This window comes from Larus michahellis, chromosome 6, assembly GCF_964199755.1.
Source record: "Larus michahellis chromosome 6, bLarMic1.1, whole genome shotgun sequence".
NCBI classification, from domain to species: Eukaryota; Metazoa; Chordata; class Aves; order Charadriiformes; family Laridae; genus Larus; species Larus michahellis.
Window position 1 is genome coordinate 4,031,194 of NC_133901.1, and position 23,245 is coordinate 4,054,438.

General features: G+C 36.4%; 1 protein-coding gene across 11 annotated transcripts in view; it reads right to left on the reverse strand.

The window, feature by feature from the left end:
• Window positions 1-23,245, reverse strand: part of NLGN1 (neuroligin 1) — a 400,353-nt gene that overhangs the window by 196,072 nt on the left and 181,036 nt on the right. For 6 of the 11 annotated variants that reach the window (XM_074589950.1, XM_074589953.1, XM_074589951.1 and 3 more), the window contains 2 exons: window positions 18,993-19,052; window positions 9,619-9,771 (listed from right to left, as the gene is read on the reverse strand). The exons of 2 other annotated variants lie outside the window; for them this stretch is intronic. In XM_074589950.1, coding sequence (XP_074446051.1) covers window positions 9,619-9,771; window positions 18,993-19,052 — 213 coding nt within the window. The remainder of the gene's footprint in view (window positions 1-9,618; window positions 9,772-18,992; window positions 19,053-23,245) is intronic. 3 more of the 11 variants (XM_074589956.1, XM_074589957.1, XM_074589955.1) reach the window with 1 other exon arrangement.

Consider the following 23,245-nt stretch of genomic DNA (forward strand, 5'->3'; position numbering starts at 1 on the left):
AATAGCATTAGGATGCTCAGGAGTGTATTTCACAGGGTCATTAATATGGTTCACGGGTAGCTGAAAGCCCACGGCCTTTGGCCTCATGCCTCACAACACACACGGGGCACGCATTAACGGCTCTGGAAAGCACACCCGATTGCATCTCACTGCTTTAATAAAGCCTCACAGATGAAACGCAAAGCCATTTGCAGTTGAGCTAGAGTATTTCGCTAAAGTTGAAAGGAAAATTTCAGTCATAGAAGCAAATCAACTAATGTGCAATAAACTATGCCGCCAAGTAGAGATGGAAGCAAACTTTTTTTTTTTTTGAGGAAATTATTTTACCTGTATGCTTCCTGTTGAAATCAGTGAGATGATACAAACAAGCGCTTACCAAATTAATGACATATTAGAACCTAAATAAGGCAAACAGGTTAGGGATACCTTTGTCTTTTCTTTTTGCAATGATTTGGACCTATGGGGCACTATGCCTCTTTTCTCTTTATATTTTGTACTTCTGTAATGAACGCTTCAGTATCAATTAATAAGATTGTACAAAAAAGTAAATATTTTCAGCATACCTATGGCAAAGTAAGATCCCTCAACTGAAATCCTGGCGGAAAGTGTTGAGAAGATGAACAAATGACAATAAATGTCAGAGATTTCATAAAATCAAACACTGAAGAGCTGACGGAAAAATACACCAAAAATAATTTTTAAAATCAGAATTCCTGAATGTGCAGCGAGTCTCTCAGGGAAAGTCTGCTCACCGCTTTTTGATTCTATTTCACTAGAAACTTGACACAAAAAGAGTGAAAAATAACCGCCAAACAATGAAAAGCCTCAGTAACTTTTATTTCTGTCTTGCTGCTTATTTTGAGCAACAATAAACCCCCTGAAACATGGAGATGATATTTCAAATACTTAATTAAGATATATAAATAATTTTTCTTTTTTCAAAAATATATTTCACTTGCAACATATACAACACAAGAGATACACAAAATACATCTACAAATACGTTGATATCTATAATTTATATTTGCTTGAAGGCAATTTTCATACTCGGCTTAATAAGGGATGTTAACCAATATACATCATTTCCTCTGGCCTTTCACAGGCCTTCATCTAGCAGTTTTTCATGTAGTAATGTATTCAAATTGAGTTTCCACCAAAATAATATTTATTTGCCAGTATATCAGGGGATGTAAGAAAACAGTATATCAAACTATGCAGTCTTCTATATATTCTCCATTGGAAAGTAATGCAAATTGCTACATTTTACTGTAGAATTTTGAACGTTGGCTAAGGCAGGCATTTATGCATGGATCACCCATTAAACAGAAGAAGAAGAATTTAGGGCCCTCTCTTGCTAGTACTGCTGCCAAGAGAGTTTTGGTTCTCTATTGTTCGCATTACTCTTTTGAACCATTAAAGAAGTGCTTTTACAACCTTAAAATACAGATCTTATTCTATTGATTCAAAAATAGCCTGGGGTATTACATCAAAGAAGTATCAGAACAGTATTTGAGCTAGTACCTATATATGTAAACTAATCTGCACACGAAAAAACATAAAAGTTGAGCAATTTTCTGCATTTCAAATGTGTGAAAAACGAGAGCAACATTTGCAATTGAAATCCCTGTCAAGTTATCTATTGCTTCCAAAGCCCCACAGTATACAGAAGTGCTTCATTTAAGCTTCAGAAAACTTGGGACTATTTTAATACATGTAATTAAATGCAGTGAATTGGGAATTCAGAACTATGCTGTCTACTTGTCCTGCTACTTCTGTCAGAAGTGTCAAAAGAATCTTCATTTGCCTTTTTTCTGGGCATGAATTATAGCCCTGTAAAACTGGTGAGTGAGGAGTGCCCGGCCCACCAAGACTGGGCACAGATCTAACCTAGATGCTGAGCTGTCGCGTATCTCCCAACGTCTTCCTGCCTTGGTTGAAAATCAGAATGTTGGAAACTCAGAGGATTATTTCAGTGTTGGAAAGCCCTGCAGCGAGATACAGATTGCATAAAAATCCTAATTTATCCCCACCTCTTGGTTTGCAGTCAAGATAGATCCTTTCCTGGGAAGTTTGGCATCCCGGCAAATGCAGAGCAGCCTAAATTCTGCTTGCTTCTAAGGATGAGACTAAATCTGAGCTTCTGATAGGTCTCGATCAGGAAACAACCAAAGGCTTAGGACTACGTACAGTGTATAACAGAAGTTATTTTGTATACCTGAAACATTTGTAATACTGTAGATTAGAGGTTTTGAACAGGGATCAGTGATGGTGTAAAAATAATTTGGCCAGATGTTACTTAGAGGAAGCGAAGGTAGCTACACGGAGCTAGATCACAAAAATTACAAATAACTTCATGTAGAATAACAAGGTCAAAGATTTTGATATTTTTTTCTGAGGCAGTAAGACATCTATAATTCGTCTTCAGTGAACACTTTTTCTTTCCTATTTTGCAAATATTATCAAGTTGAAGTTTATTATGCTCTCAAAGATAAATCTGCTATTTGGAAAAACTGGAATACTTTTATTATATGATTAAATATTGATCAAGGGAATTTATCTTACCAAAAAGTAATTTCTCTTGACAGAAATGACACAAACTGCTCTTACACCAAAATGAATAGTTTTAAAGTTTGTTATTTGTTATTTTTCTGTTTACCAAAAAGGAAGTCTAGTGACAAATGTTAGAATAAACCTGTTATTTAAAATGTACCTGTACCAAGATAGAAACCTATTGAATGGCAAACAAAATGATGTCTTTGTGCCCTAAAAAATAGAGAAGCCGGTGTGTATCCATCTATCCAAGCAGATGGATAATGTCAATTTGCTGTGCTAGAAAAAGCCCAAATAGAAAAGAAATGGTTCATTTTAAAAGTGCACTATATATTCAGGGTTCCCATTTCATAAATATCTTGCCTGCTGTGCACTGCAGTTGACCCTTTAAACATATCTAGTCAATAACCTATTGTTTACCGCAAGTCCATTTTGTCATTTTGATGGTACAGATTCAAGTGTGGCAATCTTCCTTTCTCTGCTTCACTGCATACAAGACTCCCTTTGGCTGGCACCAGCTCACAAAAAAGACACTAAAATGTCATTAATTACAGCAGGTTTGAGATCTGAATGCTAATTCTATTAATGGACCTCTGAAATTAGGACACTGCAACTCTAGATGAGCTGTGCCTGGGCCTCCTGCGAACTGGGCTGACCTGGGGTTGCTTACAATATTAAATAAGAATTGTCTAATACATTTTTAGAATTCTAAGTATGCATAAATGAAACCTTGTGAAATACACCATCAGAGGGAATAGATAACTGCAGTACGCTTTCTATCTTAACCTCTTCTATTTATCTGGCATCAAGTTCATTTGGAATGCTTCAAACCAAGAAACAGTGATGCCCAAGGCTAAAGTGGGATCAGAGAAGGGGACGCTTTCCCTACTGCATAACCCCAAAATGTTAAAATTTCATCTTTAAGCAACCACATATTCATATATCTAAAGGAGACTTGTTAGGAAGCTGCCAAGGGTCCCCAAAAGTGTTTATGAATTAACATTCTCTGCATGTTCTTCCAATTCGGAAAGCTTAAATGAATTATTTTTGACTGCACGTTTTGATGTGTTTTGCTATTAATTTCCCATCTTTACTTTCAATATAATGTACTTTTAATTAGGCAATAATATATAATCTTCTGCTCATCTATCATTTTTACTCAAACATATTAGGAAATGGATAATAGAAAAGAGGCTCATCAGAGACCCTTTGGTGGTACAGCAAAGCTGGAATAAAATGCCATCTCCTGACAGTACCTTTAAGGTTTCATAAAAAGATAATGGATGTGCTTGTCACTGACGCTAATGATCAAACATTTTCCCGGTTTTACTGGATATTAAACTGTGAACTATAAAAGAAAACCCCACAGTCTAAGCAACGCAGGAAAAAGAATCTTGCCACATTTTTTATCGCCTTTGATATCTAACTAACATAAACTTATTCCACTGCTACTTTCACGGAACAGTCACTATGCCACGAGTGGGCGACGCTTACTTTTACTAAAGTGAAAAGGTTTATTTTCAGAAGGAAAGACAACTCTCTGGGTTGCAGAATAGGAACGTGATAGGTTATATATGCAAAAACTTTTAAGTGGCACAGAACACTAATTCATCACATTATCTTTAGGAAGTTGACTAAAGTTTTCTTTAATTTGACATGAAGCAATTTTTGAAAAGCTTATGTCTAAATTTTATATATGATTTTGAAACACATTTAAAAGATATCCTCTGTTTAATATTTTCAATAGTATTCCCATGTCATCAAAATAAAGAGAAGAGAGAGGAAGCAAAAAAACCCCCAAACTACGTGATGGGAACAATACAAAGTAAATAATTACCAAAATAAGGATATATCAGTTTGACAAATTAGATTAACACTGAAAAGAGCAGATCTAATTTTAAAGCACTGGGAAAAAAAATGAAGTATGTTATTCTATTTAGAAAGAGAAAAATACCCAAACAAAACAAGACGATACCTTCTAGTCAATCACAATGGAATTAGACTCCTGAAATAGGCAGGTACTTCCAAGTCATTCTGATTAGTTTTTTCATTATAATATATTCTTGTCTCTCTGTTCAATCCCGGAAACGGTCAACTAGATAATTCTTCATCCCATGAAAAGGTTCACTAAACTACGTTCTGGATTTACTAGAGCAATGGAAACAAAATCGCGTGCATAAACTTACTCAGAAAGGGAAGGTTGTGCGTTATTTTTTGTCTTTGGGGAATGTGCAATATCTTGCTGAAGAGAAAGATGGAGAATGGTAGAAATATGCTGGGCTTGGCACAGATTGCCCAACAGTTAACTGCAGGGCTCTATCCTTATATTTCACGTACCTCTTTAGCCAGTAAGATATTGCTGGTTGGCATGATTCTGCATAGAAACAACATGCATGTTCAAACCTGATGTATTTTCCTAATGTATTCTGACACGCAGCAACAAAACATGTTACGGCGTAATAGGACTCATTCTCTGTCACTACATCATCCATAAAGCTCTAACGGAGCTTTAACAAAAGCAGGAAAGGGCTTTTGCAACAGTATTTTTGCTTTGTTCTGCTTTGTTTCACTATTCTGAGTTTTATTTTACGTGAATGTTGCAGGCCAACATAGCCTGTTGCACACTGCACAACACACTACTGAAAAACTGAGGTTTGGGCCGGAAAACACAACAGACCTAAGAACAGCTTTTCTGAGAAGCAGCTCTGTGCACGAGTAGCTATTTCCCAGGACCCTTTCTCCTCACTGTACCATTTCAAATTATGGGCAACAAGGCTCCGCCTCAAGGGGCAGCACTGTACTTAGGAGCCCCGTTGATTTCAGTGCAGTTATTTGGGAAACGACGTACCAGTAAGAATGTCAGGTCTTTCAAACAACGTGCTGCACTGACTTTACTTTCAGCATTAAAAATACAAACTGGCAAAAAAATCAAAGTGGTGGAATACCTGGATAGGTGTTTTCTACTCAGTAATCCCAGTCAATATCCTCCAGCTAAAGGGTGACAAAATAAATAAAAGACCAAATGACAGCAACGGCCCCAATACTCTCCTCCAAAGGGAAGATTGTTTACAATTAAAGAAAGCAAACTAAAGCAATCTCACTTATGTGTGTGCTTCCATTTTGGCATAAATTGAGGTCTTACGTTACAGAACATTTGCCTTCCCAATGCAGACATTGAGAATGACAAATAGAAGATACAAAATACATATAATTTTTCCTTTGTCTTTATTATCACCTTTTAAGCCAGACCTTTGGAATGACAATTCATTGTTTCTGTAGGGAAAACCACTGCCTCTTAAAGGGGAAAAAATGGGAACTTTAAAGCAGTGCTTAACCTAGAGATTCCTGTGACTCATCCTTCCATCCCCCAGTTCAGTTTGTGAGCTGCATTAAAAATGTTTCTTTCTGTTCTATTAAAGTCCTGTGGTTAAAAGATAATTGAGAACAAGAAGTATAAATTAATAAAATGAAGGAATGAAGACGCAGTTAGCACAAACCAGCTCTCTCCTTTTGCTCCCCTCGAGAGCAAAAGAGGTAGCAGCCAATGCTGACCCAAAGCATTCTCCTTTTCTAAATAAATCTTTCATAAGAAAGAACACAGAAAATAGCACTAGCAGTATTAAATCTATCACGATCCTTTATAGATGTTAAATAGGCTCCTTTTATAATCCTTTTACGTTTCTTTTATGAAATTTAAATAAAAAGCTCCTGCTTTTTACCAGTTGGAGATATTTTAAATAAACATTTGAAGTCTCAAATTAGTTGAGTTCAAAATCCAAACTTGTCTTCATATCTGTCCTTTCCTAAAAACAAGCCATATCTACATCTGCACTTACTCCTATGCTGTCCTTCAATGGAATTAGACTGCTCGTGCAGTATTCCTCACTAGACAAGACTTGCATTTAAAGAGAATCTAAAGAAGGTATAAACAGTCTGTTTCCAATGGCTTCTTATTCAGTAGTCCCTGATTTTCCAGGGCAAACAGTTATCCCTTCCATCTTATCTTTCTCTAAGGAAAGATTCTAACAGACTTTCATTCTCAGACTTGTTTCAAAGACAAAACTGGGCCAGGGAACTCACTGGGGTTTTGTCTGGTTTTTAAATGCACTTGCTCCATACTTTAATTTTTATCGTTGTTTTCTCTTTACCAAATGGCTTTCACTTTTAAGTGATTTCTAACATTTTATTTAGAAGCAAATTTTGCATCTCCATAAAATGCAAGTCCTTGAGCAGATTATTCTATAGGATAAAGGTTGTCTCAACTAAGTATAAGCAGAAAAATAATCTGAATTACAGCAAAAGCTGTCTACTGTGGACTTAATAACAGTACTGTAAGGAAACTAATATCACAGCATATCCTCTCTTCCCACCACTATGGGTCTGGAAGAAAACGTTGCTGTTGCAGCTCTAAACGTTTATTTAACTGGATTTCTCGTTAAGAAACGTCACAGTGTGAATCTCGGTGAAATGGCGGCAGAACTCTTAGGACTCACACAGATTGTCTATATTAAGACATATATCCACAATGACTGATTCAAGAAACCCAGACCAACAAAGGTCACGTGAAAGTGAGAACACAGACCTTATTTTGTCCCTACATCATGTAGGGACATTTCACATTTCTCATGTGAAAAAAGAAAAAAACCTTATATTACTTCTCCCTGTACAGCCAGGCATTTTACAGAGTGGTGAAGTGAGATCCAGGTGTCCCACAGGCAATGGACCGTGACGCTGAACCTCTCACCTTATGGGATGTGATCGGATAAAGGAAGCTGAGAGTTTGTCAGCTGTGTGTTTGTAAAACCATATCCTATTTAATGTGACAAAGGGTAACATTCTGCTGTACAGTGACGAACAAGAGTTTCAAAACAGCAAAACTAAAAGCTGATATCTACTATGATTACGCAAAAGTTTACTCTGAGGCTATCTTAAGACCAGGAAACATAAAGAAAGGCAGAAGAAGTGCAAACTGTGCAAATTTTCTCTTTTGATTACTAGGGTGTTTCTACACTGCCTATTTAGTGTCATGTCATCATTATTTAATACGTGACAGATAGGCATTGTACCAGATATAAAATACATGGACGACTGCTATATGTGGTTAACAGATGCATTTATTTTACTAAGAAAACCCAGCAAGCCTGAGACAGGGTTATTTTTAGTTAGTTTGAAAGTAGTTTCAGGTATTCATACCAATCACTAGATTCTACTGTGAGGTTTAGAGGCGTTACTGTAATAGGTCTCACTTAAAAGAAAATTAGCTTCCTACCCCTTGAGGATCTGTAAAGACTACAAAGTCCAAAGAACCACAAAACCAGGAACACAAATGAAATCCTCCTAAGCTCAGTAAGATGTTAGCAGTGGGTTACCTCAGGGATCGGTGTTAAATTACAAGTAGAAAAGCCATTACTGTCAAGGAAGGTGAATTAATTTTCATTTTTCAAGCAACTAGCACTTTCAAACACCGCAACTACAAGTTATTCAGGAATTAAGCTAAATAATTTACAAAAATAAACACTGCTTTCAGATAATGGATTCTGTATTACTGGACAGAATACCCTACTGGCATATAATACAGATAAATGAGGTTTGAAACATCAAAGAGGAGAGCACTGGTGAAAAAACAAAGCGGTTGATTAGAGGCAGAGATTACAGATTATTAACTGCTGCACTAATATGTGCCCAAGGACTTGAAGTCACTATATAAATTGGAACACAGGAGGAAAGAGAAAAACATACAAAATAACAGAATTTCCTTACTTAAAGTACATCACAAATGAAGCCTACAACTGGATACTAAGGAGGTAAACCCAGCAAAAAATAGTAACGATCTTTCTGGAAATGATTCAGTCCCTTGTCACACACACTATAGTAGATGAAGTTTCAAAATCTAAAGTCAAAATCCATTCTCTCCCCCCAAAATTGAAATGTTTTCAGATGTCAAATTTTTAACCAAAACGAAACTGTTGGAAGAAAATTACCCAGACGAGCAACCCAGAACTAATGAATTTGGGGATTGTGCTAACTGAATTCAAAGCACAAAGAAACAGAGCAATGATGAAATAAAATGACCGCACCAAAGAAAACCAGAGCAGCAGACATTGCTGATGCCCACGAATTGAAAATACAGTTGACACGTCTTCAGAACCAACTCACTGCTGTGAACGACGCCTGGCTCATCACACCACTTCAGATGTTACAGGGGATACCCTTATACCTACGTATGTTCTGAAGTTACTGTACTAACCTCCATAATATCCCAGAATTGAACTCCTGCTTTCGGGAGTCTTAATATGCAACATTTTGGTAGAATACACAGAAGAAAAAAATCAGCAACCATATTTTCTCAAGAGTTGGCAAACTTGTATCACATGAGTACACTGAACAAATAGCAAAGTCTAATGTTTTTAGAAATACAAGCTACCAGAGGGATACCACACAAGTCTAACAACAGAATCAGCCTATTCACTATATTTGAAACAATCAAAAGTAACTCTATTCACTTTCTAATTTGGCCTAGGAAAGAAATACTGGACGTATTTGAATTATATCCATAACACTTTTCAAAACCACACTGAAGCATAAAACAGGTAAAAAGTACAGCTCTTATTAAATAATGTTTTCGTAACCTCCTTAGCTTTTTCAGAGCATGAAAAAATCACGGTAATCAAAACTTAGTCTCTTCCAAAAGAAAACACAATAATTGATGATATAACATTGTGTTCAAAAAAATCTAATTTACCTGCCCATGAAGTAAAACATCACTGTTATTCACAGCAAAAGAAAAAGGAACTCTTCTGTCTGAACAGCTCAACAATCGGAACACCTGTTCCATACCGCTAAAAACACAGCAGGTTCTTCCAGATAATACTTGCAATGCCATAGTATCTCATCCACAGAAAACAAACCTTTTATTTGACAAAGAAAATAAAGCAAGTTGTTGCTGTTCTTGTTGGGTTTTTTTGGTGTTGTTTTTTTGTTTTGTTTTGTTTTTTAAATACATTCTCATGTATAACATGAATTGCATTGCAGATAGCAGGGATTAATGGAAAGCTGAAAGCTTCTTACCAAGTACCCCAAGGCGATAGTTGACTGTGATGACTATCACATTCCCATAACTTGCTAGAACACTGCCATCATACAAATTTCCAGTGCCTTCCATGTAGGACCCTCCGTGAATATACACCATCACAGGCTTAGGTCCCCCACTGTCCCGAATGTCTGGAAAAAATATTAAGACACATTTTATCTCAAGAAAGTACCAAAATAGATACATGCAATATTTTAATTTTTTTTAGTGAGGTTATTTTTCTTGAAGTGTTTCTCAAGCAACATCTTTTACATAAGAAAAAGGGCAGGTGGGCATAAGTGTTTCTTTGTGGCTTTCTTGTAACTAAAGTTCTTATTTCTAAAACAGTTTTTGGCTTCAGAAAAGTAGAAAGGAATCGAAAATGGTAACATGTTTGCTCAAATGCAACGGGACAGTAGTCTGATTCTGTTTCTGCTGAATTTGACATAAAATGTTTAGTAACATCAGTGTGAGCTCATTTAAGCAAAGTCTAAACACTTCTGAAAGCTCAGCCCATCTTTCTGTTCGCTTAGTGAAAAGCGATTCACCATATTAAGATAACCAAGATTTCTGCTCATACATAAACTGTTGATTGCTTCCACTATGGTAAGATCAATAGTTTATAAAAAGGGCGTGTAAACAGCTGTCTTCTGATAAGTTTGAAGTCCAAGTTTTCAAAAAAGTACATGGAAACCGTTTAACACTTAGACCTCAAATGGACATTATTTGTAACCTGGGTAGCCTGAATTTTAAGGAGCGTGGGTACTTCTTATTTTACTACACTGTAAAAAGAACGGTATGTTATATTTGAAAAAATAGCTGCCTGGAACAATGTTTATAAATCCCCACCCTGCATTCAAACAAGTTGTAGGGTTCTCAAAAGTAATACTGAATGCAGGTAATGATTTTAAATCTTAGAAGCTCTGCCATTCTCTCAGACAACAAAATTATATATTGACATATTGTTTTGAGTTTCTTTTTAACAAAGACATTGATCTGGGTATCCTCCATCCCTCCCCTCCCGCCACCCCCCAAATAGTCCTATTTACAAATTGATGCATCCACTCAAAATAAAGTTTTGAATATCTGAATACCACTGCTTGACGTGAGAAAAGTTCAATTCAAAGTACCAATTCAAAGCAACAGCTAATGATGGGATAATATGTTTTTTAAAAAGATTCTTTCTGTTGGACTGGAAAGAAATCAGCTAAGGTACAAAGTTAAACTTTTACATCTGGATTAAGTTGTATTTTGATCTCATTTACTAGGCTCCTGAGTCTTTTCCTCTGCCCAAGTCACAATATTCCATTCCTAATAGTCCCTAAAAATCAAGAAGACAATAGCAAGAGAGGATATGAAAACTTCCCAATGAGGAACTGTACCGCGTATTCTGATTTGAAGACATTTTTTGTCATTATGACAGTATTCAAGTGACTTCTCTGATTACACACTTCAGCATCTGAAGAAGCCTCAGATGTATTGTTTACTCCTCTGATTTGGAGGAATCTTAGTTAAGATGCTTTCAAGTAAGCTCTCTGTAGAACTGTTTGAATTGTTTCTGAAGCATTGTAAATACACCTAGGCGAGGGCAGTTACACTAAAAAGTCCTGCTTTTTGAATTTGCTGAGAAAGATCGCCACAGATGCGTCTGTTTATAGAAAGCCAGTTGCTATTATTATTTTGATACTGATTCTAATTTGAAGAAAACGCCAGAAGAGTCAAGATCAGAAATTGGATCTTCAATATTGGAAGTACTAGAACAATCATTTACTCAAGACCAAAAGGATGATGAAAGGTTGTGCATGAAATTACTTGTATTGCTTTCCTCACTCAAGCATATAGTAAGGGCTTTCCAACACGCAATTTTCAGAGTGTAAAGCTAAGGAGATTATTTATCTTCATGGGCCATAGGATAGAATTATGAGCTCCCGAGGTTCAAAATCTACACCGAGAACAAAGTCTTTTCAAATTCATATACTCTTCTCGGTAGATCATTTGTTCATAGTCTATGCTTCCTTTTATTTTTTTTGGATACAAATATGGAAGTGATAATAAATTATTAATCTGAAACCACTGTGTGACTGTTCCCAGCAGAAATTGTACACAGTTAATTGTATGCTTGGTGGTAGCACAGGGGGAGACTGTCTCAGAATTCTTCTTTAATTAAAATTACATAGAATTACAGAGCACCAACTGTGATCAGTAATGAAATGTTGGTAGTACTGGCCTGTTTATCTGGAAAATAATATTGGGATGTTTAGAAAAGAATAGGTGTCCTTTATCTGAGAAAGGAAGCACACATTTACGAGTAAAATCTGACAAATAAAGAAGCGACTCTTTGAGAAAATTCTGTCTATACCATACTTTTGTTATTTCCTACTACTGATAATTCCTGTAAAGATTACAGGCAGATGAAGAAAGACATTTTCAGCTCTGCCCATGCGTCCTGTCAAAGCAGATGACGTGCAGTATGAATTTTCCTCATGCTGCTTTGCCAAAGTCATCAGTTTTAAGAGAAATCCCTTCTACAAAAGAAAAATTGTGCTTCTGTGTGTTTTTCAGGCAGCTGTCTAAGTACTGGAGACGTCTGTGAGGTCATGCAGTATTCAGGTGAGCCTAGTGGGACTTTGGCCTATGGATTATATAGAAGCTATGGAGTTCTTCACACGAGGAAGAGAGATCGCTGCATTTTAGTTTTACAGTCAGCGGTTTCATATCAATTGCAGTTTATAGCAAGGAATATTTGGAAGCTGCAAACACTCAGCTGGGAGAGCGCCATTTAAGTACAGACATTATTAACTAGGGGATTTTATTAAATAATAAGATCAAAAGAAGAGAAAAAATAAAATATCAGACCATAATCAAGAATTGATTCCTACCTGACAGTAAATGCACCTCCATGAAAACTGTCAATCCTTTAAAATTCAGATGGAGGAAGTATTAAGATAATACTCTGTGAGGAGAAACTCTGTATTGGTACAAAAGTGGCAGAATGATGCACTTTTAAAAATGTGTCCAAATCAACGAAGAAAATAATTGAGATTTTGGCACTTGGATTCTTTTCAGCTCCTGACCCTAAATGATTTGATACCTTTTTCATTTTGTTCCTACTGGCTGCTATCAGTCCTTTCTGCTCACGCGCTGGAGTGGTCTCGCTAAACTGTAGTTACACTGTCTTACAGAGATTAACAGATATTTGTGGAAGTAACTAACTCATTCTGAACAGGCCTAAAAGAATTGGGGTGCAAATGTGACATGTCTGCCAAGAAGTGTAGACTGACATACTGATTTAACTTAATGTAGTTGCATACTGTACTACTCGTCGCATTTTATTAAGTGTTGCTTTAATTAAAAAGCAGATGCATGAATATTTTCAGAGACATATGCAGGGATAGTGCTGTTCAAAATCCTTCTCAAATTTAACTCCGTTGTTTTTATTCACACAGACGATAAGTTTTGCGTGCTGTGATTTGTTTAGCTTTAAATTGCTAGTTCATAAAACATCTAAATCTTACTGTATAACAGAGAATGATAGTATTTATATGACACATACATGAACTTTCTCATTATGATTTCCATCATCTCCTCTCTGCTGTACGTTTCTAATGTTTGTTGCATCCAGTTTTTATGTCTGGTCTTAATTACAGTACAGGCAATTTAGGAACAGGGCTGTCTTTTATTTTGTTTGTTACATCACACAACAGGGAACCAGGTCTGACTGTGAACACCAGTCACAGTTGTCATATATAGCAAAACATAATTATAGCTTCAGTCATTTGAAGCTGATGTGAATTGGCCACGTGGCCTAACAAGTGTAATTTGCAGGGAACAACCAAAATAGGAAAAAAAGAAAGCCTACCTGGAGACAACTTAGCAGAAAAATATAATTAGTTTAGCACAGATGTCACATGCAGTGTTTTTCTAAATGCTTTAAATTTGTGACATTTTGATGTAGAGTATTAAGTAAATCTTGTTATTTGAAGACGAAACAGCAGAAGAACAGTGGAAAACTTTTAGATTGGTTACTGTAAAACCTGTATGTTCCTTACGTGGAATATTATATGGATGTACATATAGCTCTTCCATAAGCTTTTATCCTAAATTATTAAGTAGAGCTTGATACTAATCAGTGCAACTTTTAATCATGTAAAAACCTTTTTTTTTGAACCTAGTTCAAATCTATCTGATGCCTCATAGATGCACTGCTATCTTAATAAGCTAGTGCACTTATCAGTGCTAACATGTAAACATCCACTAATGTCATGTTTGTAACGTGCAATATAAAACTAGATGTCCTGAGACTATTACAGTACATATTGAACTTCATTTAGGAGTGGCAGTGAGGTTCTAGACATGTTTCGTATTTTATAATAGAGCCTGTGACCATCAAGTTTCAGACAAATAGAATTTTGCTTTTCTGTTTGTTTTTGTATCTGTCAAACCAGTGGATCATTTTGTGCACTCTCAAACAGGTAACTACCTTCACCTGAAAGTCATTTGGGATCCTGATGAAGGACTATGTGAATGTATATTCTAACACTAAAAGAGACATAGGCTTTTACAGGTAAGCAGCTGGAGCAGATTCTCATTAGAGCAGGACCTCAATAGCCAGGTAGGTAGTAAATTTAAATTATTAAAAGATGATGGTTAGAAATCCAAAAGCTGACAGACTTTTCACTGCACAAGCAATGCTTGGCAGTGCTAAAAGTATAATGGAGCCCTGAAGAGGTGCTTAAATCAAAGGTCTGTCAGAATTTTTACTATGCGTGTTTTCAAGTATTAATAGCATCACTGCAAAAATTCAAGATAATCTGAACCGAGGTTCTCAGCGTAAAGGGAAAATACAATCAGCAAAATTTAATATGCAAGTGACATTGGAATCTGTAGTTGGGAGTTGGAATCACAGAACTAACATGGGTGACGGGATGAACAGGAATCATGAACATGTCTGTGTGTATCAGTCAACAAGTTCACCCACAGCGGAAAGATCTGTGCTACTCCAGCCTGGCTGGAACTCATTAGAGGCTCTAATTAAGGCTGGAGCATGTGGTCGCTTTGCAAGATAGACAAATGTGTTCTGCTGTTTACTGATCTCTGAAGTCCGAAAAATGTACAACTAGTGCCAGACGGAAAGATTGTTTCTCTCCCTATTTCTTACCATGACAGTTGCAAGCAGACGAAATGCTAAACTTAGCAACCTAGTCTATTTTAATACTAATGGAGTGATAGGGTTTTTTTGGAGAAGATCCTCAATTCTGAAATGCGTTTTTTTGCGCCAATGATGCTACAGAGTCTGCTAAGCATAAGAAGGCATTTGCAGATGCATTCTGCTTCATTAGCAATTTAAAATCTGAGTGGATTTTTGTTTGTTTTGATTTAAAACATGCTCTGGACCAAGAACTTCCTTCAGTCAATGAAGTCCAATAGCCCATGTAAGACAGAGCATCAGACTAAATGATCAGAATCATCACAGTTATAGCCTGTGAACAAACAGCAACATCTGTTCCTAATCTGTCTCCTTTTTCACAGGAGAGACTGGAACAGAGATGGGAAAGAGTAGAAAGATCTAGCAATTACAGTGCAGACCCCGCTTCTGAGGCATGTACTCTCGGTTCCCTGCTTTACTATGGACATGGTGCCTGCACTCCTCAAACTGAGCGCCTGTGTTCCTCATTTCTAAAAGTGGAATAATAGCATTCCTCTATCGCAGAGGGATGCTGCGAGACTGAACACGTTAAAAATTGAGATGCTCAAATAGCACTGGGGACTAAATAAGCATCTAAGATTGACAGATTGATGCGCCAGGTAAGGTGCGTCTGACAGAATAGCGGATGATAAGAATTCATTTGTGAGCAATCCTTCATAGATATTTCATACAGAACTAACTACCTAGAAGTCCAGTTCTGATCCCCGAGTGCCACAGGCTGATTAATGAATTGTGTTGCTGTATTTTAAGTCATGCTAAGGATTATAGCATATAGAAATTAAGGGTGCATAAAGGGGCACTGTTTTTTGCTACAGCCAAATTAAATGAACCTAAATTATTATCTTACTAAAATTAAGACTGAGATAAGATATTTAGATTAAAATATTTTTAAACTAAGTCTTGTTTCTAGACTAGGGAAGGTACAATTTATTCAACTGCTGAGCAACTTAACAGTTAAATCTTGCATCTACATTAGACATTGTTACCTGCATGTCAGCAAATAGGCAAATCCAACACTGCTATAAAAAGGGGAAGCCCCAGCGCTCACTGGTTGCAGGTGCTTTTGTCACTCTTTTTTTGGTGCCCGCTCAAGTATTTCAATGCTTATTGAAAAACAGGTAAGCAATTTCAAGTGTAGACACGAAAGGGTTAAACAGAAACAAGAATGCATCCAGACTGGGGGGAAAAAAGACATTCCTATAGTTTCTGACTTTTCACACATTTCACACTCATAGAATTTGAAAACACCTTCATTTTTTAAACAGCAAATTTGCAGATCATTAGCTGGTAATGTGCACTACTGCCTTTGGGTCTTTTGAAAACAAAAATGAAAAATGATCTAATTAAGCCTGCTCTACTGCTTGCAGTGCATACCAGAGATCCAAAATTTGATTACTGATTCCAGTGCTTGTGCTGGCACGGTTTGGACCGCAACACTGTGGTAGTGACATGTAGCAGCAGATGGGAGTAGGATTATTGAACTCTGTTTTAAATTGAAATTTTCTAATCAAACTCTGATATTTGAGTGACACAATACAGAATACTTTCCAGGCATTTGATCCAAGGAGCTGCTATGAAAGATCTTTCAAGAAAGGCATAATAACAAGAAATGGACATGGGAGCTCGGAGTCTCTTAATACAGAGACCATTCTGGGCATTTTAGAAATCACTGGGTGTTGTTGTGCAGCATGGATTCTATGGTTATATGACACAGTTGCTTTTCACTGTGTATAGCCCAATTTCCCTAATATTTCAACTTCATCATTCATCCAGTTTGGTATTTGTTCTATTTTGTCAGCAGTTATTTGTTTGTAGGTTTTTATATTGAGCAAAACCTACCATACTGCAAAAGGTACGGGGCTTGACAGACAGGTTGGCAGAAATCTAGACAGCTGAGGTGGCTTTTTGCTTTGCCTCTCTCTTTCCTGTTATTCATAACCAAATACATACGATGAAGCTTGTGAATTCTTCAGTTCTGCATACGCAACAAGTGCTAGAGTGCCAGGGCAGAAGAGCAGGTTCACAAAATGCAGGTCTGACCACCCGATACTGCTCCTCCACTGCGGGACAGTGAAACAGAGCCTCAGATGACAGGGTTTCTACCAACCCAGCAGCCTTCAGTGTCTATTGATCATAGAAATTTAAATTTGCCCTGCCTCTCTGACTCTCAGAAGCAGTGAAAGTCTAATTACCGCCTGCATTCTTCTATTGGCATGGAAAGGAGAAAAAAAACCTGTCACTTGTATGCCAGAGAAAATTAATCCCGGTCCTATAAATTACAGACACTTATTAATGTTGTAAATGTGTTTCTTCCCCCTTAGTTTGACTGCTGTGTTCTTACACTCCTTTCTCTCCAAAAATTGTCAGTGTGGGAAAGGGGTTTTCTCTGACATGGATGCTTCTTCTCCAAAGACTGAGATCCCTGCTCTCATCTGACTCTAAGTACTAAAGCGCCTTCTGACAGCAACCGCTCTCTGCTGAATTTTAGCAAACTGAGTAGTCTCTTTTAGATGTGTCCAAGCAGAGGAGGACTCAACAAACGTTAAGCCATTAGCATCTGTCTTGGCAATTATACAGCAATTTAGGAGAGCCATTAAGGTCCACTGGATGAATAACCCAGGTTTCAAATGGTTTCTTAAAACGTATTATTAAGACAAGACAGAATAACTTTTACAATGGCTGATTCAATATCACAGGTCCTCCGGAATACACAGGAACGCCACTTGCAATATTTTGTCATGAACTAATGTAAAAGTGACTTAGCCTTATAGAGCTAAGGGGATCTGAATTATCATACTTAGGTCTGAATAATGTAAGAGCTTTCAAAGGACAATCTCAATTAAGTTTTCAAATCTTGAGCCAACTGGTGGGCTTTCATTCCTTTGCTTAACATACACATTCAGTAGAGGATGACAAACCAGACGTATAAATTTGTGGGTTTATTTGTAAAGTCTCTGTTCAGTTATTGAGTAACAAGTTAAATGCTCATATTTGCCTTCCTTTATCTTTTGTGATAAGACTGCACGTTTCTGTTTGAGTAAAAGAGTTGATGTAGAGTGATGAAAAATTCCTTCATTAAAAGTCTTGCAGTTTACAAGTTAAGCTTCATCTTATTATCTGGCAAAAAAAAAATCCCAGATATTATCAGAGAAGCAAGCAGCAACTCTACCAGTCCTAGACGGTAATTTGTTTTACACGTTGACCATAAAATATACAAAGTATGTGTTTAAGATTCAGAATTTTGAAGCACGTCTACTCGAAGGGATGAGACCGCTCAGGAGAAAGAGCCCCTTGTTACCATTTTCATAACCCTGAAAAAATATCAAATCTGCATAGCTTATATGATTAACAGACATAATTCATAAACAGAATAATATGCTTGACATTTCAAACTTTCAGTGTTACTTGGTAATATGGTTTTCTAAGGGTGAGCACAAGCAGACAGGCATCTTTCTATGCTTGGAGAAAACAGAAGGGATCAGATTCCTTTCGATGACATCGGTTTCGCTTCACCGAATTCACTGGTGCTGAGCAGAGCCTCATCAGCTGCAAATATTGCCTCCTACCATTCTGGGGCTACCTCTCTCCTACAGGCAGGTAGGGTAGTCCTGCATTTACTTATATTTGTTCATGGCAACGTGAATGCAGAAGGTTTTGTATTTGGGGAAATTCAGTTGCTTAAGAGACACTTTCTAAGAATTTTCTGTATTTTTCCTTTTATAAAGACAACATTTTACATGTTTATCAAACTGAGATCAGTCAGTGAAAAAAGAAACATCTTTGTACTTGGTGAAATACATAGGGTTAGAAAACATGCAAAAAGGTGTACAGAGAAACTTTAAAAGAGTGTTAGTTTAAATAGTATGGACAAAATTCAGTCAAAAGGTGGGATGCAACATATCAAAAGTCCATTTCAAGAAAACAAAAAACCCTCCTCAAATATTGTTACTGTTTTGTATCAAAACGTAGAACTTAACAACATTCTTTCTTTTAAAAAAATTAAAAAAATATATATATATAACAACAAGCAAGAAGACAAAACACATCAAAAATGGGAATTAAAAAAAAAAACTCTTCAAAAGAAGACAAGAAGTCAAAAAAAGAGGGGAGAAAAAAGATTTTCAGGGATCCTTGTCATGCAAATCAGTTTGGCGGCAAAAAAAATACCTTCATCTTCAGCACCGTCATTATCACCTAAATCATCTGTCTGTTTCTTTGTAAGGGGACCTAGGATTGAGAACGGAGAAAATGGAGGAAAAAAGACAATTCAAGAATATACAAGACTGAGGAAAAAAAACAGTGACTATTAAATTCCCATGGATGTTTCAAGAAAAACATTTGCAGGGAGGGAAATCTTAGTTTATAACAACCAATTTTTCATTATACTTTTCAAACATTACAGCAAAACCTTCCCTAGGGGGTATGGCTATTAGAAACATCTAGCACAAGAATCAAAGAGTGCCCAGTGCTTTATTGTTTTTAAATGAAGAATCAAAGCTTGTTTACTAAAAGCATACCCACCATAAACTATATTTATCCACTTAATTTAATTGGTTTTTTGTTGTTATTAGGAACAGTGGAGACAAGAACTGCCAAATTACCTCTTGCATTTGATGCAATAAAGGTGGCTAATACATGTCTTGACAGTTGGTTAAAACAATATTTTCTATGAAATGCTAATACATATTTCTAAGTTCAACCATTTAATCTCATGCTTTACAGAGATAAGCGTGAGTTTGGCTTTTCTCTTTTTTCTTTTTTTTTTTTCCTTTTTTTTTTTTTTGACACACTCATTACATTCTCTTTTAAATAGAATCATAGATTCCCTTGAAACCTTTGACTACCTGCTGAGATATTTGTAAAGAAACATGAAAATCCATATGTAAACTAGAAACAAGAGTGAAACCCAAGACCAACTGAAGACAATTATTTTTGCCATTGATTTCAGTGGGGTCAGGGTTTCCTGCACAGTATACAAAAGTTGCATTGAAGATGGAATTAAAGTTTTAGCTTGGGCAAGACACACAATATCATAATTCCTTATTTCTATAAATGGATAGCAAGACAAAATTCTTTCATGCCCACCACATGTATTATTAACAAGTATTAATAAATTCATTATATTTTCCAATGGGAAAAATGCCCGCTCCTTTACTGAGTAATAGAAATATACACCAGAAGGAAAGTCAAAGGCCATTCTGAAAATATTTCCATGTCATATATTTTACACACTTACAAACAAACAAAAGACAGTTGGAACTCAGCATTATCTTTCCTTTTTTTTCCCGAGCTCTCTCATTTCCATGACATTCTGTAATTTGCATGCAAAAAAGCAATCAGTACAAACACAAGACTAAGTAACAAAAAAAGAAAAAGCCAGCCAAGCACAGAGTAGAAAACAAGAACTTTCTCATGCATAAAATAGCAATAGACAAAAACAACAACAAAAAGAGAGATGAACAGTATGTGTTGAAATTTGCAGTAGATGTAGGCAAGAGACATGCATTAACTCTAAGCACTATGGAGTATTAAAACATTTGTATTTAAAAAGCTCTCTCTAGCTCCGTTATTTTACAGGATATTAGTCATTCAGCATTAAACCTGTCGTTTATAGGCAAAATACCATGTATTTGAGTGATGCATTTAAAAAAAATTCATAAAATGTTTATACCGGTTGCATGGATTTGAGGAACAGAAACAACCCATGAAGTACCATGAGATTTTAACTGTGAATGTAAGAACCGGACCATATTGTTGAAAACCAAAGCTGAATACCTTAATTACCGCATCAGTCAGGAGTATACTTTTAAACTCATTCTAAATACAGAACACTAGAATTATACGACAATAAATTAAACATTTTTATAGTCACACCTGCAACAATCATTCTGCTTAGTACAGAGCCTTGGTGAATGCAATAGCCTTTCCTAACACAAACTCTGAATGTAATCTTTACAACATATGGTATCTAGATAACACGACCCTACCCAATACACACATTCAAATGTCTTGCTGCCCATCGTTCTCACACCATAGCAACTTTACTTCTGAAAGAATAAAGCTAGAAAAGTGAAAGATGTATGCAAAGAATAACAATAACTTCATGGTGGGTTTTCAGCATAGCGAACAGGAAGAACGGACTTAAAATTCTAAGAACTACGCACTTAGAGCTATGCACTTAATAATGGAGAGCCAGACACAGCCAAAGATATAAACACATACACATTTTTAATGGCTTCTTGTTATCTTTTGATATTTAAAAGTCACCAGAAAGGAACAAAGTAGCATCTGGAAAGGCAAACAGCACACATTTCTCCAAATAACTTGCACAGAGAGGGGTAATTTCTTGTCTGGACGAAACCACAACAATGAACGTTACTTTTTTTTTTTTTTTAATAGCTAACCTTTGTGAGGTATTTTGTATAGATTATGGTTCCAGATCTCAACTGCAGTTACACAGCACATCAAACATTCTCAGCGCAAATGACTGATCTCACACCATCTCTGATTTTACAATACGGTGAAGCATAATTGAGGCTAGCTATTAAAAATAACCTGGGTAACCATAGCATTTATACAGTTGTGAGTTTCTCTGAAAATCATAAAAAAAAAAATCGGACCATCTTCCTTATAATCATGTTGCAATACACATTATACACAATTCCTCTTGCAAAGGGGCTGACCTATTTTTAAGCTGTGATAGATTAATCATGCTTTTAATACAGCTGTGTATCTATTCCCCAACACAGGGGCTCTGCTTGCCGCATCCTCTAAAGCGGGACACCTCATCCCTGGCGGAGACGTGAGACAGATCCCCCCAAGGCACCACTAACAGTAATCTCTTAAGAGATGAGACATGATTTCTGCCACAGGTTCGCTCCAGTCTGCATGTATAATATACCACGTTCATTACATCTCAGCAACAACCAGCTTAGAGAAACAGAGACCAAAATGCTTCAGAGAGATGTTCTGCATCCTAGAGTTCCAATGCTATCTGTGGTCTAGAAACCAAAGCAGAGTTTGGTCCTTGTGCACTAGGCGTAGAACTACTTAGCTATTATGTGTACTTTACCCATACATGCAGAGATGGTGTGAAACTTCTTTTGTGTTTCTAAATTGCTCCGCAATCCCTAAAAGAAACATCAGCTCAAGACCCATTGCGCACATGGCTGTTTACAATGACACACAGCAACATCCAGTGGTTCAATTCTGAATCCTCCAAAAGGAAGCAGAGCTCTAAGCTTGACCGTTTATGTTCTGTGTTGCCTGTTTCATGTGTGGCTGCTGAAGAAATTTTCTAAAATCATGGAAGTACTATCACGAGAACTTCTGGATTAGACTTCCACCTGTTACAGCAGTAATTCTCATTCTAAAAATCAGTAAGAAATGGCCTTAGCTTGTGACTGACCGGATAACAGTCTCCATTGACTTAACAGCATTGCTGTGTCCGTATGATCATAAAGAAAGATTAATGTCTTGCATCCTGACACAGGAAAACATGCTGGAATCACTATCAGATAAACAAAATAAAACCTTACGGAAAGATCCTACAAAATGTAACAGCAATAGACTTTTTAAGTAAAAAATAAATCAGGACTGAAATTGCTTAGTAGGTATATAATTTTCAGTTATTTTCTGCAGGTCTGAATTAATATTTTACAGAAAGCTTATGATTTTGTAAATTAAATGTATCCCTCAACTAGATTTATTTCTTTAGCCCTGACTGTTAATTCAATATATGATTCTTTGGGGTTCTTCCATCATTTTAATATTCTTTTGAGGTAACTCTTTTGAGTAATTTTTAAAATACTGATAGCAAGACATGACTAGGAGCCAATGAAACAAAAAAGAGTATACATTTCACAGAATTATGATCCCCAAAAGTCTGTTGTCCACAATTACCTTCCACTTTTGTTCCACTGTCGCTTCTCTTCACCTTTCATGAGGGCCCACTTATTCTTCCTCTTTGAGCATTTCACTTACAAAAATAGGCATCCGTTACAAAAAGACCATTTTACTATGGTTAAGACATAAGCTTTCAAAATAGGTATGCTGCCTTATTGCGCTGGCCTAAATTTTAGCTAAAATTTATGTAATAAATGTTGAATATCAACAAAGTAATCAGGTACCATAAATAATAGGAGGGAAAAGGATACTAAAGCCTCTAAAATGCTGATGCAAAGATGATTTACTTATCCTGAGGCTCTCTAAGGTTTAGTCTCATTTAGTCTCATGTTGCCGCATATCCATAACTCTCATTAATGGTAATGGGAAAGTAGACCCCTAAGTCAGTTTAAAAAGGGGAAGAAGCGATTACTGCATTTTATGTCTCCTAAAGGCAATGAATACTCTTGCTACAAAAGCTAAAAGAATGCTATATGCAGGAGGAACTCCTAACAAACTCCCTACTCATTTAATTT